Below are 19,290 nucleotides of genomic sequence, written 5' to 3'. Positions count from 1 at the left end.
TTATATCGGGAGCACCACGCCCTGCCTTTACCCCCACTATCCACATCCCCCGGTTCCTGTTGTTTGCTCACGAGACGTACTCGTGTTATAGTTTGAGACAGTTTGTCCGCTTGTGTTTGGCAGGCTAGTCTTGTAACGCCCTATGAAGAAAAAACTCGATACGCCAAGGTTAAGTTATCAACACACAGCGCATCTTTGAAGGGCAAATACATTTAGTGCCAGACGGTTCCCATCTAGCTGAGGGAGAGAGGGAGGGTATGTATGTATGCATCATATCTAGTATTACCCAGTGCGGTGTTACAATAGTGATATTATAAATGTAGGTTCTATATGTATGTAGAACACGTCGGTTCGCCAATTAGCAATTAGACCAAGGGTCGATTCCAACTTTGGAAGGCCCAGTGACGGTTTCATTTATTATTATTGTCGTCGGCGACTTGCCTTGTTATGGTTTTAGCATTCCGATAACTGTAGAGGCGAATACCGCACTGAGTTCAATGAGCCGGACACGACAGGATCGATTTGAGTTTTGCAAGGCACGGTTTTGTTGTTTTCTTTGGAGAGCGTTGATTGTTATTGTCCAAATGTCCGTCTAGCTCGCTTACCGTCACAGTACTTGGGCTATGTGTTACGATACAATATCATGAAGGGAAAAAATTATTTATTTTTTACTGTTGGGCTATTCGCGGTCCGCACTTTTCTGTGTTTATAATCTTTGACGGTTGTCTATTAAGGTTTTGTTATACGACTTTCGTAACGATTTGTAACGTACGTTTTTCGCGGATTTAAACAATTTATTTATTTATATATTGTTATTTATTTTTTGTAGGCGTTGGCGGGGTGTTGGTGGTAGGAGGTATCGGACTGGTTTTATTACCTACGAGGTACAGCATAACGTGGGTCATATTTATCGTACGATTTCCCTCGTATGTCATAACTAAATCGTATGTCCTCCAGGCATTGTCGTTTAACGATTGGCTGTTGTAAGAGTACATTTATTTCTGATTGGCTAACACGACATTCCACAGATACTACTTTCTTCATTCGTACATTTTCACTATGAGTGGAAGCTTGCCACGAACCACAACATTTACTGTTTACTGGTTATTACTTAATACATTTAACTCGTTACTAATTAATTCAATTACTGTGTATATGTTTGCTTTTTTGGTATAAACATGTTTTACAATTTACAGCTGTTGATACATGTGTACTCTTTACTTATGGGCGTATAAATATGACGTCACTTTAGAACGGGTTGTGATTTGGTTTTTCAAGACAGTAATGAACAAACATTACTCCGCCGTTAGGGAAACGTTATTTTGTAAACAATGACTGGAATGTTCATTTAGCAGAACAGTTCTACGGTAATAAACAAAATATTACATTCGTGTCCATGACAGACAATGTTTACGACACTCGTGCCTAAATTATCACATTTCCCTCGCTCTCGCTCGGGAAATATGATAATTTAGGCACTCGTATCGTAAACATCGTCTGTCATGGACACTCATATAATATCCTCTATTTATTAAACAAAATGATACAGCCCATAAGCGTACGAGACGGGCTAGGGGAGCAAAACCTGATAAAACTGATACAGATATTCGGCAAAATTTCCTAACCTGAGATCGTTTTACCATGTATTTCCATCGTTCTACCCTCAAAATTAGTTGTAATCCATGTAATAATGCGTAGTGATTTGTTTACAACCCTATATAGCTGTTTGGTACCAATGCTAATATGAATAAATGGTTACTAGTCATTTCGTACCAAAGTCATTTCGTACCATCCATTTCGTACCATAGTTTATGGTCATTTCGTACCATAGTCGTTTCGTACCATAGTACTTTGGTCATTTCGTACCACAGTCATTTCGTACCATAGCCATTTCGTACCTACTTTTTACCATCTCGTACCATAATGTTTGGTCATTTCGTACCACAGTGGTTTCGTACTCGGTATCTTATTTTTGTCATGGTATGCCACTTCTTATTTTTGTAAGTAGATTGTGGATTGTACGATTTTGATCATGGCATATGCGGTTGTCATTAAAATTCAAAGCGACAGTGTATTAAATATATTTCTTACTCCATGTGTACGTCTTTGTGGGTAATTAAGGTTTTTCTGAGATCAGCTTGTCTTAGAAGATCTTGATATGTTATTCTAACACAAAGTGCTCGTTGGTAATTAATATAACGATGAACGGAAACGTTTGACGATAAAAGTAATATATAATCTTTTTCTTGTTATTTGTTTCTTTCTTTCTTTCTTTCTTAAGGGTGGGGCTTCAATATAGCTGCATTAGCCTAATGTTTTTTAAATCAGTAATTCGACATTTTACTATCTATCAGTCAACTAAGCTACGCAATAAATGATTGAGGCACGAAATGACTTTGGTACGAAATGACCAAACAGACATGATACGAAATAACCATGGTACGAAATGACCAAATATCTATGGTACGAAATGACCAGGGTACGAAATGGTGAAATTGGGTACGAAATGACTACGGTACGAATTGACTGGTTACCGAATAAATGTTGTTAAGCAGATTCTGCCATTTTGTTTTATTCGGGCAAAAGCCAACCTTCCCCCCTACAAAACTATATGCCCACTTTAGGTATTTTAATAAATGTTAAAATTGTAACACGTTACGCTGCCGACTACATGGATTAGTTTGGTAATCCAAATGTTTATGCCTCTATAAGTTAACGGGGACGCGTTTAGAATTTTAGTAGCGTGTATGTATGCTTCCGCCGCCTACATCCTAAATTTCCAGCTGTGTGTAGGCCTAAGTCTATCTTTTCCTCCTCATCTGTGATATTTGTATTTTGTGCACTGTTCTTTACACTGTGTTTTAATTTACCTCTTGAATTTTTATATCGATGTTGATCATCACTTAATGATGGCATTTACCATAGTTTGACATCCAATAGGCGATGATTAATAAATTAATGTGCTGGGATGTCGCTAAAAACATACCTTGCTAATACCCCCCCCCCCCCCCCCCCCTCCAGTATTTCATGATCATGAAGTGGGCGACAAGGAGTTTTGTTTTCATTATATCATATATGTGTGGTTTTTAAACATATAACCAATAAATAATTTTTAAAAAAATTAGTACATGGTTAAATAAAACATTTCTTTAAAACTTACTTTTCTTTTTACAGAAACCTAAAATGACAACGTCAAAAGTAAATGTGTTAATCTGCGGAGGCGGAAATGCTGCTCACGTGGCCACAGGTCTCGCTGCTTCTCGCGAGAGTTTGCGCACCAGCGTGCTGACGTTGTATAGCGATGAAGCGGAATGCTGGGCAAACAGTTTGAAAACAAATGACTTCACTACACTTATATTCAATCCAGACGGAAGCAAAACTGCAATTAAATCAAAACCCGAACTCGTCACGAAAGAGCCAGCTGACTGTGTGCCAACAGCAGATATTATCATATTCACCATGCCAGCATTTGCACACGAAACCTACCTCACTTCCATCGAGCCATACATAAAAGAAAACACAACCATAGTTGGTCTTCCGGGACAACCTGGCTTTGAGTTTCAGTGTTTCTACATACTCAAATCCAAGGCAAAACAGTGCACAGTTATGTCCTTCGAGACCTTACCTTGGGCTTGTCGTATTTCTGAATTCGGTAAAAGCGTGGACCTTCTGGGTATCAAGCAGACGCTTTCGGCATCCTTCCTCAAACAACAGAGCAGACCTAACTACAATCCACTTGAAATTCTGCAGACAATAATGGGCGAAAAGCCGGTGTTGAGACTTGCTGACAACTACCTGGAACTCAGTCTATTCTTTGCCATGGTTCACCCAGCCCTGATGTACGGCAAGTGGAAAGACTGGGATGGGGAACCGGTGCAGGAGAAGCCATTGTTCTATCAAGGGGTGGACGACGTGCAGGTGAGGTATGTGGACGGCATCAGCTCAGAGATGGTGCAAACAGCCAGGACGATCATGGCCAAGAGGCCACACGTAGATCTCTCGGGCTGCATCCATATATTCGACTGGTTTAAGAAGTACTACAGTCACACCATCGCTGACAACAGCAGTCTCCTCTCCTGCATGAGAAGCAACAGTGCATATGATGGACTGACACATCCCATGAAGGTGGTTGAAGGTGGGAGATTTGTCCCCGACTTCCACTACCGTTATCTGTGTGAAGACATTCCGTTTGGACTGGCGGTCACAAAAGGTCTGGCTGAAATTGCCGGTTACGACACTCCGATAACAGACGAGGTAATGCTGTGGTGCCAAGAGAAGATTGGTAAGGAATATCTGGTCGGCCATCAGCTACAAGGCAAAGATTTGGCCGATACAAGGGCCCCACAAAGATTTGGATTCCATACTCTAGACGACCTGGAAGCTTTGATGTGATGTCATTCAATTACTCAATATAACTAATACATATCCTGATTAAGTATCCCAACTGTTTCCGTCAGTAGATTTAACTAAAGCCAGTGTTATTTCTTGTCTAGGTGACCTTTAGTTCGACTAATCAAAACTGCGGGCAAAATCGCTGCATGAAAGTCACGACAGAACTGTAGAACTGATCACACTCGTGTCCAATTTCAATCATATTCATTGATTATCCTTTACTAAATTTATAAATATGCTCAATAAATATTATAGGCGTTTTGTTTTTGGTTTTACAGAGCATACGGCTATTTTTAGGAAGTGCAATCGCTCATTAACTACCAAGCCAAACAATATAGGTCGACAACAAAAATATCGAGGTGAGAGAGTACCGCCTCATCTTGCTGTTTTGTTTAACGACACCACTAGAGTATTGATTTAACAATCGTCGGCTATTGGATGTCAAACGTTTTGTAATTTCGACATACAGTCTTCGTTAGTAGCAAGGGATCTTTTATATACACCGCCCACAGACATAATAACACATACCACGGTCTTTGATATATCGGTCGTGGTGCACTGGCTAGGACGGGAAATAGCCCACTGACAGAAGAAAATTGTTTATTTAACGACGCACTTAATACATTTTATTTACGGTTATATGGCGTCGGACCCACTGACGGGGATCGATCCTAGACAGACCGCACATCAGGCGAACGCTTTACCACTGGCCCCTCATTTTGTTGAGATGATGTTGCTAATAAGAGCAACTCAAGGTGGACCTAATGGGTCTTTTACACATTCCAACCAGTTGCACTTGCCAGCGCGGCGGTCCCCTCCTCCCACCCACACCAAACCCTTTCCTGTCGTGGACGGCCCAGGCTGACACCTGCGCCCATGACAGGCGTGCGCTACATTAGCTTTTGCAGAATGTGCACGTTAAACCCTATGACCTGACCTGACCTGACCTGTGCAACATAACCAAGTTTGTCCATTTACCACGTTTCATACTTAATAGCAGTTGGGAGGGGAGGGGGGGGGGGGAGGGGGAGGGGCGGCATCTAGATCAGTTGTACGGTGCTGCACGCTCGAGCAGCTCGAGTCATAGGATCGAACCCACGCAATGAACCCATTATCTGATTGTTTTTCCCATCCTAACCATTTGGAAGCATGTGTCGATGAAATATGTGTTTAAAATTAAATATGATCTTTGATTTAATCTACCGGCCTCGGTGGCGTCGTGGCAGGCTATCGGTCTACAGGCTAGTAGGTACTGGGTTCGGATCCCAGTCGAGGCATGGGATTTTTAATCCAGATACCGACTCCAAACCCTGAGTGAGTGTTCCGCAAGGGTCAATGGGTAGATGTAAACCACTTGCACCGACCAGTGATCCATAACTGGTTCAACAAAGGCCATGGTGCTATCCTGTCTGTGGGAAGCGCAAATAAAAGATCCCTTGCTGCTAATCGGAAGAGTAGCCCATGTAGTGGCGACAGCGGGTTTCCTCTCAAAAATCTGTGTGGTCCTTAACCATATGTCTGACGCCATATAACCGTAAATAAAATGTGTTGAGTGCGTCGTTAAATAAAACATTTCTTTCTTTGATTCAATCTAGAACTCTTCAATCAATTAATCATTTGGCCCATGTGACATCCACTGAAGATAGAAAAAACCATGGGTGAAGGTAAGAATTTATTATGGAACTTGCAGCAAACATCGATAAATATAAAATTAACAGAATTTGTTTCCCGCAAAACCTAAGTATTGGGGGGTGGGGGTGGGGATAGGGGTGGGGGGAATTAGAATTAAATTGTGGAGGACACTTAAAAAGACTACTTAAAGTTAAATTCTCTGGTTACCATATTATAACATAATGTACAAATATGAAATACAAGCTCAAATGCACTTTTAAAAAACTCGCTATGAACGGAGATCGTCAAAAGTATTCGCTCGATTCGTCGCGCTGTGCTGCCATAGCTCGGCAAAGTACAAACGACAGTCTGTTGTCAGTTTCAGTTAACACGTGCGTTTGCCGATTTCAAATTGTAGGGTACGTCTCAAAAAATTAAAAGAGAAATATTGCGCTGTACGAAGAACGTTCGGTTGAGGATACGGTACTAGAGTCTTTCGTTAAAACCGGTTTGATCTTGACAACGTATTCTCGACAATCGTACCTTCCAATTTCTGAATCAATATTTCATAAAGTGTTAGTAGAACTTTCAAAGTTTAGTTTGTATACTAGTAACACATTAATCATGTATATATTTTTAAAATAAAATCAGGGCCGTAGCTAGGATTTTTTGTTTGGGGGGGGGGGGGGGGGGGGGGCAACTGAGTAGTTAATAGTCTAAAACTCCTTAAACGGTTATGAAGAGTATTTTCTTTAAGTTTCTGTAATGCTTTCCCGCTATCTACGGCCCTGAAAATATACTGTAAGTTGTAGAAGCATCACGAGGGGTATATGGCTTTTCATGTACCCTCTGTGTTCTTTTACCCCGAGCCGAGACAATAATTGTTAACAATTTATTAACGGAGCCGTACCATGCGGACGCGAACGAAACCACTTGCCAGTGACGAAAAATAGTTCCATCGATAAACGATTTTTAACTTCAAATGTTTGTAATACGAAATTATTGCAATATTGATTGATTATCAATGATATTTATAATCTAATTATTGCTTTAGCATTAACTGGGGTGGCTGGAAACTGTTGGAAATTACAGACGGGGTATAAGAGAATTTGGCTCCGCCCACAGGGGTATAAGGGATTTGTCCAACGGCAAACAACCAATGAGATTAAAGATTTTTACATGAAGGCGAGATAATAAAGTATATTTCACTTCTTAATTTTACGTATTAAAATCGACAAATTCAAATAAATATTATTTCGTTTGGAAAGGGTAAAGTTGGGGTGTGTGTGTGTGTGTGTGTGTGTGTGTGTGTGTGTGTGTGTTGTTTAACGACATCAAAGTTAGAGCATATTGATTTAATATTCATCCGACGCCATACAACCGTAAATAAAATGTGTTGAGTGCATCGTTAAATAAAACATATCCTATCCTTCCTTCCATCTGGTGTTGGATGTCTAACATTTGATAATTTTGACATATAATCTTAGAGAGGAATCGGGTGCATGTGTGCAGGGGGAGGGTATTGGAGGTCGAAACCCTTACATGCCCAAGCTTAAAAAAAAATGAAATGTATTTTCTGGGAGACCATGGCCCCATATAAACTTCACTCTAAACAGACTATAACCCCAACCCCGCTCAAATCCCTGCACACACGCCTTGGAAACCCGCTACATTTTTATTTAGCAAGGGATCGTTTATATGTACCAACCCACACAGGATATCACATACCATGGTCTTTTAAATACCCGCCGATGGGGATCGATCCTAGACTGACCGCACATTTCCAAAAAAGACCTTTTTAGGCCTAAGTAATGAATACAAATAATATAGTCTTGAAAAATGTTACGTAAATCGAACAAAGTACCCTCTTCCTCTACCCCTAGAGCGTTACGTAATTAGTAACACCCCCTTACATGTAACGCGTATGCCAACAGCTGGCCACTGTCAAAATTTCAACAACAAAAATCCCCCACCCACAGACCCATGGAAAGGCGTTGTACCATACCTCTATGGATATAAATATGTTTTGGAAATATGAGACGGCCCCTCAATCAAGACAGTTAAATGTGTTAAAAAATTGCGAAATCTCACGTGATCTCTTGTTGGGGAATTCCACACTTTTGATAAGCCAATGAAAACCGAGATCGGTAGGACCCATCAAAAGTGTCCCACTTTCGAAATAATGGCTTTGTTTTTGACCATCGTAGTGAAACCAATGCGGAGAGCGGCGTCATATATGCACCAAATGTAATTGGATTTTCTGTTCTATATGCTTAAATAATAAAAAAATATTCCGGATTCTGCCGCTTTAATTTAACTTTTGAAGCCACATTGACTGTCCCGTTTTAAAACTGGTACAATCATAGCTAGAGGTATGGATGTACTGGAGACTCAGTTTTTTATGAATTTGTCTCACCAACTTGTAAATTTATTGAAAAAAAGAGAGAAAGAAATGTTTTATTTAACGACGCACTCAACACATTTTATTTACGGTTATATGGCGTCAGACATATGGTTAAGGACCACACAGATTTTGAAAGAAAACCTGCTGTCTCCACTACATGGGCTACTCTTTCCAATTAGCAGTAAGGGATCTTTTATATGCACCATCCCACAGACAGGGTAGTACATACCACGGCCTTTGATATACCAGTCGTGGTGAACTTGCTGGAACGAGAAATAGCCCAATGGGCCCACCGAAAGGGATCGATCCCACATCGACCGCGCATCGAGCGAGCTCTGTACCACTGGGCTATGTCCGACGCCATATAACCATAAATAAAATGTGACGAGTGTATCATTAAATACATTTCCTTCCTTCCTAAGTACAAGGACCATAACTATCAAAAATGGACAAATTCCCATGAAAAAATGTTTGTTTGTTTTGTTTAACGACACCAATAGAGCACATTGATTTATTAATCATCAGCAAACATATGGTCATTTTGAGAGTCATAGACAGGAAACCCGCTACATTTTTCCCATTAGTAACAAGGGATCTTTTATATGCACCATCCCACACATAGGATAGCGCTTACCATGGCCTCTAATATACCATTTGCAATGCATTGGATGGAATGAGAAATAGCCCAATGGTGGGGATCGATCCTAGATCAACCGCACATCAGGTGTGTACTTTACTACTTAAATTTGATCTGTAGCTCTGCATGATAAAGTTGTATACAATATTTCAGCTCAGTATCTTGAGGCATTGCAAAATACAGTCTGGGAAATTATATGTGGGACAGACGGACAAAACCTATAGTCCCTTCCAGCTGGACTATTAACACCTCAGCATATTCCAAATAGTTCGTCACCTCCAACCCTACCCCTTATTATTATTATTTTTAAACCCTACCCCTTATTGATATTGGTATGTTGAGTAATTGATATCAATAAGGGACAGGCGGGAGCTGACTAGAATTAATTTTAAACTACCTTTAGATTGAGGAAACCTGCTGTTGCCACACACATCACAGAATAGGAACCAACACATTGTTCACCATCTGGAACCTATACAATCCCGGAATCTATAATTATATTATACAAGGGCTTTTTAACACTGATTTTTCTGATCGCCTCTTCTTTTTCAATCTGCCGATTGTCTTCTTTGCACTTACCTGATGCCATACTACACAAGGATCCTTTCGCGCTCAGGTCCAGTTGCCTACCGTACATGTATCATCTAAATATTGCATACAAAGATTAATTCCACAAATAAAACCTTATAGTCCAGGGACTGAGGGGAGTCCTGTGTGCAATCATATGTCTTTACTTTCTCCTAGGGGTCCTCTACTAGGATCAAGAGTCAAAATGAGGGGACATATCATTGCACACAGGACTCCCCTCAGCCCCAGGACTATTAATGGACGTTGATATCTTTGTCACTGAACATAGAAGTGGTAATATACGATTTTTTGTGTGAAATCCCACCTAAACATTCCCATGTAAAACACGGGTTACATATGGTATATTTCTATTGCCCAAATATTTCCCTATAAATTAAAGGCCACTCCTCCAACTCTCTACTGCATATCCTTCAACTCTCTATTGCATAGTTTTTTACAATTCAACACATGTACAGTTTTATTTGAATAAGGACCGATTTTACTGGCTACAGTATTAATAAACTGGCGACTCAGTCTTTAAAGGATTTTATATTTGCAAAGTTCTTTGCCCATTACCCAATTATATTCCCAGTGACCCAGTGCTTAAATGTACAAAACTTTTCAAAGGATATATTTTGAAAATTTGTTAGAATGAATACTTGTCAGAACAATGACAGTTCAATCATTTAATTTTCACATTTTTCTCATAAGTATAACAGTACAAGGCATATGTGCAGGAAGTTATGTGGGAGGTTGTCTAGATTGTGGTGGGGGAAGGGTTTGAGTCTGATCCCCCCTCAAACTCCACTCCACCCACCCCCATACATGCACCAGAGTACTGATGGAAAGTTTTTTGTTTTGTTTAATGACACCACTAGAGCACACTGATTTATTAATCATCAGCTAATGGATGTCAAACATTTGGTCATTCTGACAATAGTCTTAGAGGAAATCTGCTACATTTTCCAATAGTAGCATGGGCTCTTTTATACACACACCATCCCACAGACAGGATAGCACATACCATGACCTTTGATATACCAGTTGTGGTGTACTCGCTGGAATGAAAAATAGAGTACTGATAAATGCTTGATATAACTCATTGTTTGAATGTCGATAAACAATAAAACTATAAAAACAACAACATACATTATTTTTACTTTGTGAAAAACTTTTATTTGCTACAGAGAATGTAAACATACAGGTTTTAAAATTTGTGAAATACACAAAAGAAAAAAAAAAGAAAAAAAAAGAAAGATTAAAAAACCATAAGTTGTATCTCACTTTTGTTCCCGCCTGGAAGCACCTATTTGGAAGTATCTACCATACAGCATGACGAAATGATTTACTTTTAAAAATTAGAAGTCGTCAAAAGAAAAGTTGTGTGAAGTTTTCGTATTTGCTCGAACTTGCTGTACACTATTCCTGGGTAAATTCAGAAACTGGTGTTAACATCATCTCAGATTTCTCCATTAGTGCACTTGTTAGAAAACGGAATTCTACAATGAATATTGAAAAACAGTTGCATTGTCTGTGACAACAATGCCATTATGTACCAATTAATGTTATGGGAGAGACTTAATAAGATGTATAATGTAGATAACGTATATAAATATATTTACAATTTTAAAGTGACAAAATAAAAACACTGTAATGATTTTATACCTTGTGCTAAAATATCGCTACATGCATGATCAATCATGTATCGCTAGTTGCCAACAAAGAGTTGTGTGGTTGTTGGAGAGGAAGATACATATCACCGATAGTTCACAGTTTACCACTGGTAATTAAACATATATACAAATAGCTATCGGCTTTAGTTATTAAGTCAATCCATAACAAATATTGTGTCTGCTGTAACCCCACCAAGTCATACAAAATCAACCTAACTCCTTATTTTTGTAATTCAGTCCTAATTTCTTCATATTTTTTATTTTAAAAAAGAATTAAAATAAAATAAAATAAAACATTGACTGAAATTGTGGTTGGGGTTATTACAGCAGACCAAATATTATTATGGATGACCTAAAACTCTTATAAAGAATCACATGTGTGGAATGAAATTTGTATTGAATAAAAAAAAAATAATAAAAAAAAAAAAAAAAAAAAGATGTTTGTGAAAGCATAAAGAAAACCTTGTGATGAACATTCAGAGTCGTTACATTGTTGAAAACCAGTAATAAATGTATGATAATATAATTATGAGAAAGAAAATTAAACAGTACATCTTGATATAACTCTCAGATGTAAATCTCTTGCAAAGATAAATGGTACCAGCTTCAAGACAATGATGTGAACCACAACTTACTGTGTAAATAAAAACTCAACTTAAAATGATTTTCATTTTCAATTCTACAATATTACATTGTGGTCCTTTACCTTAGCTAATCTCCTGACTGTCTGTGTACAATCTCGGCTCAAACTGTGATCATTAAAATTTCACACTCAAAACAAGTCTCAGGATTTGTATTATAAATGTTTAACGACTCAGTGGGTAGGTGTAAGACCACTACACCGACTTCTCTCGCACTAACCACTAACCCACTGTTCTGGACAGACAGCCCAGACACTTGAGGTGTGTACCCAGGACAGCGTGCTTGAATCTTAATTGGATATAAGCACAAATTATGTATAACAATATAAGACGTAGTTCCATAATAGAAATAAGTAGATGGACAAAAAAACCCAACTATGACAGATACTGAATACAGTGTAAGGTATGTACCCTCCCTCTTTTATTCCTGTTTTTGATGTGTTTGGCCAAAATGTACCATGTATTTGCATTCACTCACTTTTTCAAATTCCTATGAAATAAACATTTAACACTGTTCTTTTTCAGATTTCAGAAAGGAACAAGTCCTCCGATGTAAAACAAATGTTATAAAACTTCATTTGTATATACTGTACTCATCAAGTTAATCACATCATCTACTCATTTGCATCACAGTTGGAATTTTGTGGTGGAATGTATGGTATACAATACAATCTAAATAGGGTCTCCATGAGTACTCGGCATGGGCCGAGTCTAGCAAGACTTGAGTCCTTCATTTAATACTATTTTTACATCATTTTGCCATATGCTTGCCGCCGGTTACAGTGTACGGCTATGAGACATGGAGGGAAAACAAGTGTGGAATGTGTGGAATACAATACAATGGCATGATTTGGCATCTATGTTCAGCGCTGGAATTAAGATGCATAATGCTCTTTTACTTTATTCCTTAGTTTCATTATCCTTTAGTGTAAGTGTCGGGTACTTGGGTCCGAGTCGAGTTTGCCCTCGAGTCCCAATATTTTGGACTCGTGGAGGTCCTAAATCTAAATATATATGAACTTTTTGACAAACTGTACACTACAGCCAGGAGACTTAAGTACCATATTAGGTTCAGTTTAACAGCCAATAGTTTCTTTGTAAATTCAACAGCCTAATTTTAAATTGTTAGATGTAATTGAGGCATTTTTGCACCAAAAAAAAAGGGGGGGAAAAGATAAAATAAATACAAAAATTATTCAAATACCAAAATATTCTAAAAATTCTACTGAAGATTTGCAAATTGTTTTAACCATGTACAAACACTGGTGCTCATTATAAGATGGTTGCATAAATGAAGCAATCAATTTAATTATTTCATCAAATTGCATACAAGAAAAAATCTACAGTACTGCTTTGTCAACCAAGAAAGCAATCATGACTTGCTTACAAAAATTCACAAACTGTATTTCTACTTAACTTCATTTTGATCTTCACATGATATTCACAAATCACTTGAAACAATCAACAACCAATTGTGTTCCATAATACCTCCTGATAGCCTAGTTAAATCTATTCCAGACAGTTATTTCATGTCATAAAATAGCTTTCACAGTCTACTTTTGCATAGAATGAATTTTAATAATGTACAATGTGCTACGGCAAAACATGAAAATATATTCAAAAGGTGCTGATAGAGATGAAGATGTCAGTAAAAGACAATAGAATAATGTGTCCTATTCTAGAATCTCGTCACAAAAAACCCAATCAAAACTAAAAGTTTTAGATTTTTTTTAAAAGCGCAACAATTCAAATATTCCATATTCATACTATTAATAGACTGTTCTTTTGAAGAAAATTAATTTCTTTATGTGAAAATCTGTTTTAACTTAAGTATTAAAATAAAACATTTATTCAAGCTACCTATGCAAATAAGCATCAGTAATTATCTGTCTTCATGTGTGGATTGGTTTGTGTCATTACTGCAAGTGTGCATGTAGTTAATTAACATTCACTATCTTTCGTTCTTACCACAAGCTGTTGTAATGTAGTAAATACATGTGCTATAATTTTATTTGTTGTTGGAACATAAAACATGACCTTCCACACAGCACAATCTTTGATACACCAGTAGTGGGGCACCGTTGGAATAGGAAATAATAGATCCACCGAGAGTAACCAATCCTATTACCAACTGAACCTCAATGAGAGTTCTGTTTTATTATCTTATTCATTTATATCTCGGTGCAAACAGGAATTCTAGCTTTGTTATAGTATAAAACTGTTATAGAAATTAAATTAAGCTTTTTGTGAATAGATATTTCTTAATGTAATTATGAGCAAATTATATTTCTAAATGTTTACAAATAATTGTGACCAAATAATGTTATCAAGAAGAATCATTATAAACTAGTGATTCTTTCTTAATAATTTTTATTATGAATGGAATGTAAAAATATTTTTTTCTTATAGTTTATGTAGCTAGAGTCTTATGGCAAAAACTGTATGGGCCAAATATACAAAGACTGTTATGTCTTACATATGTGTAACTAAATACATTTACATGTGTGTAAGAAAAACAGGCTTGGTAAAGTCCGCCACATGTGTACTTGTGTAATTATTATTTTTATTTCTCAATTAGTAGTGAACTCTTGAAAAATTTGTAGTTCCTGTACCGGATAATTTCTCTATTATTGTAGAAGTGATATTTTGACAAATATTTTGATGTTTTAAATGTAAACACAGTGTTTTTTCTTCTAACATAACATACATCATACTCTGTATGCAAAATAAATAAAGCCTTCAAGAAAAAACACATAATTGTTCCAAGTCAAGGTTTGATCTATAATGAGATGTCAAAGGTAAATCACTAAAGTTTACTTTACCTCTAGTTCAAACAAAATCAACAAAGAATTATTAACTAAAGATATTTTCTGCCAGAATTTAAATTTGAGATTTTTGAAGTTATTTAGTTAATACATGCATTTAAAATAATATTTCAGAATATTAGATATTAGCAAGCTGAGACTTTTTTTCCACAATTTAAAAATAATGAAATCTGCTACTTTGTGTAATCAGTTTAAAATAAAAAAGTTTTTTTCTATGAACTAATGACGTTTTGCTAACTGTTTTAATAAAAAGTCGTATATATACTGTATTCATGAGTTTTTTATAACACAGTCACACATATATTTTTATTACTTCACATCCCTTTAAGGAATTACCAGGTATTACAAAAAAAAATTAAAACAATTTGTCAACTACAGCCTTCTCTGTATGGAATAAATGCTGCACATGACATGACAGTAATTTATTGTAACAATTTGTTTTAACCATATAAATTCTTTTGCAATGATGTTTATTAAAATTTTTAGTTTCCGTGATGATGACAAATACAATAATGTTAGAATTAATGTAAAATGTGATCAGAATTGTATTAAAATGCTTAGTAAATATATATCAGTAGCCCTGTTATTGTTTTACCAAAATTGTTATTCTCCGAGTTGTCATTCCAGATTAAATGTCACAGACCCTAGTTTCAACCTTTTGAAAATTTACACTAAGTTTGGTTAATCTACAAACCTGTAACACATGTGGATGAAGTTACAATAGAGAGAAACAAAGAGTCTATATAAGTTAAAACAGAAAAACACCCTTTAAAAGTAGACTAGAGCTCATCTCTGTAACCGATATTTCTCAGAAGTAAGCATGTTTTTAAAAATATGAAAAATGCATTTCGTGGTCTTAGAAACACCAGGATGATTAGAAACACTTCGGATGTATGGAAATGGATAACGTAAACAATAAAATCTAGTAATATAAGATTTTAATTATCAAAAATGGCTCCAATAGTAAAAAATACGCCATAGTGTTTAAAAACTAGGGTCTGTCACTTTAAAGTTACTCACAACAAATGTTCATACAAAAAGACCAAACAGAATACAGCTAAAAAAGACCAAACAGAATACAGCCAAAAAAGACCAAACAGAATACAGCCAAAAAAGACCAAACAGAATACAGCCAAAAAAGACCAAACAGAATACAGCCAAAAAAACCCAAACAGAATACAGCCAAAAAAGACCAAACAGAATACAGTCAAAAAACCCCAAACAGAATACAGCCAAAAAAGACCAAACAGAATACAGCCAAAAAAAACCAAACAGAATACAGCCAAAAAAGACCAAACAGAATACAGCCCAAAAAAACCCAAACAGAATACAGCCAAAAAAAAAAAGAAAAAAGAAAAAAGAAAAGAAAATTACCATGTTAGATATGCTGGAATTTAAACCCATGTATTTGTGTTGCTACAAGCTATGTATATGTATATAGCTTGGGATGCCACTGGAGATAGCAAGGTGTGCAATTTACCTTTGGCAGCTTGTTCTAACTATTAACCATTCATCCCCATCACCAGACAGACAGACAGACAGACAGACAAACTCCCAACAGACGGACAACAGCAGGAAGAAATGACTCAGTATATCACAGCTTGTTAATGAGAAAAAACATTTCATCTGATGAATAATGTCATAAATAACTCTATTTATACTATGTACAGTGGTGAATAACAGTGAACATATTTGCAATATTTATGAATAAATAAGTAATAATTGTCAAAAAACAAACAACCCAACTGCTCCGTGTTCAATATGAATAAGAGTGTTTTCTTACCAGAAGAAAACTTTAAAAAAAAACAAAAACAATATGGAAATGACACAAACATGTACAATAAAATTCAAAAGTCCATTTCACATATAATAAGCAAAATGGACAATAATAATAGTAATAATAATAATAATTTGTTTAAATCACAGTTTGTCATGAATATTGGAATTTGTTTTAGTGTAAACCAACTTATTACTATCAAATATCCTGAAATCTTTGCCATCATATTATACTCAAATAATATTGGAATGGTTTTTTCTTCTTTTTCACTTTGTTCCTTACACTTTGGAACTCCAGCTTTTGTTACCAAGAGCAAATAAAATAATGCGATCCCTTTGAGAAGAGAACGATACAAAGCCACTAACACCCATGACACTATAAAAACACACCTCAGCCGACAGGCACACACACCATTACTGCAATGACTATATTGACTGGAATAGTGCCTTTTGTTTGCCTTTCACCAACAGAAACCACATGAATGACATTTCTTAGAACACGTGACCCCCCAAGAGATCAAGAATCCTGCCATGGAGTAGACATTGAAGACAAATTAGAAGTAGAAAAATGAAAGAACATTTTTCTGTCAAATTCTCTTTAAGAAAAACTTCTGAGCATCCGTTATGAATATCACAGATGAGGAGACCCAAGATAACAAAACACTGACTGCAGTCACGGTCCAGTCTCTGTGGATGTCCCAATCCACCAAGGTTCAAGCACGTCTGTATTGGGAGCAACCTCTGACAGTGGTCGGAAAATCGTCCCCACAAAAACAGAGAAAAAGGGAGTAGTGAGCAAACTTCCCTCAATCTGTTCACTTTCAGATTAACCGTAAACCTTTCAACAATTTAAACGAGAAGAGAAATGCTGACTGTTTTTAACTCGATGACCAGCCATTCAAGAGTCAGAAACAATCAGACATTCCACTTCATCGTAATTAAGAATAAAAAGGATAAATAGACGAGAATGAACTTACAGTAATGTCCTCTCAAACATTTGTGGTCAATTGCAAAAAAATTGAAAAAAGGTGATCTTCAGTGTATTGAGGAAGGTGGGTGGTGTCTGGATGGGAATGGAGGAATGATATTGTCTATAGAAAAGGGTGGATGTTTTCTGCAGGGTGGTGGAATATCAACTGCAGATCGGTGAATTCAAAGAGGGAGAATATTATTTCTGTAAGAGTAGGGGTGGATATATTTGCAGAGTTGAGTAGATCACATTCTGTGAGTCGTGGCGGAGGATGTCATCTATGGAAGTGGTGTGTGGATAATTTCTGAAGGGAAGGATATCATTTTCAAGGAGAGTGGATGTCATTTTCAAGGAGAATGGATGTCATTTTCAAGGAGGGTGGATGTCATTTTCAAGGAGGGTGGATGTCATTTTCAAGAAGTAGAAGGTGGATGCAATTTTTCAGAAGCGAAGGGTGATGACATCTGCAAAAGTGTATCATATTTGCAGTAGTGGACGGTAAACAGATGTTTACAAGAAGTATGTAGTGAAGGTTTGGATGAGAATTTTCAATGTTGGCAATTTCAAGAGAACCACCGATGAGCCAGAAGACTAGATATTTGCTAGAGATCTTCAAACAAGTTGTAGCTATGTCTGTATGAACGTGTTGGTGATGAACATTTGGGTGGGATGCTGGATGCACTTGAGATTTACTAGATGTCTAGAGACAGTCTGCGATCATGTCTGTGTGAACTGGTAGGCAGTGAACGTGCGGGTGGGGTCCTGAATGTTGTTCAAGTCTGACAGTGCCTTTAGAGACAAATTCACATCAGTCTCCAGTGGAATATTACACTCACTCCCCTGAAAAGAAAAAAAGAAAAAATAATTAACAAATGTCACTTTATTAAAATAAAAAGACATGAAAAAAATTGAAAAAGCTCAAGGTGCAATATAGGTTTTCAAAAATTATATAAAATTGTATGGGCAAACTTACTGTTAGGATTCTTCTATTAAGAAATTTAGAATAGTGTACATGTATGGATAGGATAATTATTCCAGTGAGTAATTTGTGATCAGATGTCAGACAGACAGAGACAGAGACAGAGACAGAGACAGAGACAGACACAGACACAGACACAGACACAGAGACAGAGACAGAGACAGACACAGACACAGACACAGACACAGAGAGAGAGAGAGAGAGAGAGAGAGAGAGAGAGAGAGAGAGAGAGAGAGAGAGAAGAAAGAGAGATATTTTTAAAGACAGTAGCACAGCATTAGTTATAGCTATAATTCAATTACTGTAAATCCTTGAATTGAAATGTAAGTTCTAAAACAAATTTGTAATGCCTCTATTCAAAGCAGGCTTCTATTTTTAGCAAGCAAAATTTTCTAGCAGAGCATTATTGTTAGGACATATTCTACTGTAGGCATCCAAACGTTTTTGTACATGTTTAAACCATGCATCTCTCTGAGAAAAGAAAAATTATTCTTTCCTATTCTCACCATGTGATTGTAAGCTTTTGACTTTATGCAACAGAAATGACGAGTATGTGTGACTAATCTGACAACATTACAATACCAGAAGTTGGCCTGTATAGAAGGCAGTCTTCTGTTCAAGGCAAGCCTCTATTCCTCTCCCCTACCCTAGTCTAATCGAGGCAGGCTTCTGTTGAATGCAGGCCTCTAATCAAGGCTTTATGGTGTATCCCAAATATTAATAACAAATGGGATATGATGATAATGATTATTATTATTATTATTATGTGAATTATCGGTTGAATAAAGTACATTTCAGTATAAATAAAATTTATA

At 36.8% G+C, this 19,290-nt stretch overlaps 2 protein-coding genes across 5 annotated transcripts in view; one reads left to right on the top strand and one right to left on the bottom strand.

The window, feature by feature from the left end:
- The first annotated feature begins 462 nt into the window (after window positions 1-462).
- LOC121375171 (opine dehydrogenase-like) lies at window positions 463-4,641 on the top strand. Of its 3 annotated transcripts, XM_041502449.1 has the most exons (3): window positions 463-536; window positions 830-884; window positions 3,175-4,641. In XM_041502449.1, exon 3 carries the CDS (start codon window positions 3,184-3,186, stop codon window positions 4,390-4,392), a length of 1,209 nt encoding a protein of 402 aa, XP_041358383.1. In that variant the 5' UTR covers window positions 463-536; window positions 830-884; window positions 3,175-3,183; the 3' UTR covers window positions 4,393-4,641. The 3 variants fall into 3 exon arrangements, with proteins under 3 accessions (XP_041358383.1, XP_041358385.1, XP_041358384.1); XM_041502451.1 differs by lacking the exons at window positions 463-536; window positions 830-884 and adding an exon at window positions 1,059-1,103; XM_041502450.1 differs by lacking the exons at window positions 463-536; window positions 830-884 and adding an exon at window positions 1,305-1,367.
- An 8,111-nt stretch (window positions 4,642-12,752) lies between these two features.
- LOC121375294 (serine/threonine-protein kinase par-1-like) overlaps window positions 12,753-19,290 on the bottom strand; it is a 297,248-nt gene continuing 290,710 nt past the window's right edge. For both annotated transcript variants that reach the window (XM_041502673.1, XM_041502674.1), the window contains one exon: window positions 12,753-18,336. In XM_041502673.1, coding sequence (XP_041358607.1) covers window positions 18,214-18,336 — 123 coding nt within the window. In that variant the 3' untranslated portion in view covers window positions 12,753-18,213. The remainder of the gene's footprint in view (window positions 18,337-19,290) is intronic.

This window comes from Gigantopelta aegis, chromosome 6 (genome assembly GCF_016097555.1).
Source record: "Gigantopelta aegis isolate Gae_Host chromosome 6, Gae_host_genome, whole genome shotgun sequence".
In the NCBI taxonomy this organism is placed as follows: Eukaryota; Metazoa; Mollusca; class Gastropoda; order Neomphalida; family Peltospiridae; genus Gigantopelta; species Gigantopelta aegis.
This window is presented reverse-complemented; position numbering and strand designations above follow the sequence as displayed.

Coding starts and splice junctions, on each gene's coding strand:
- LOC121375171 (XM_041502449.1), top strand. CDS start 3,184: ATGACAACGTCAAAAGTAAATGTGTTAATCTGCGGAGGCGGAAATGCT.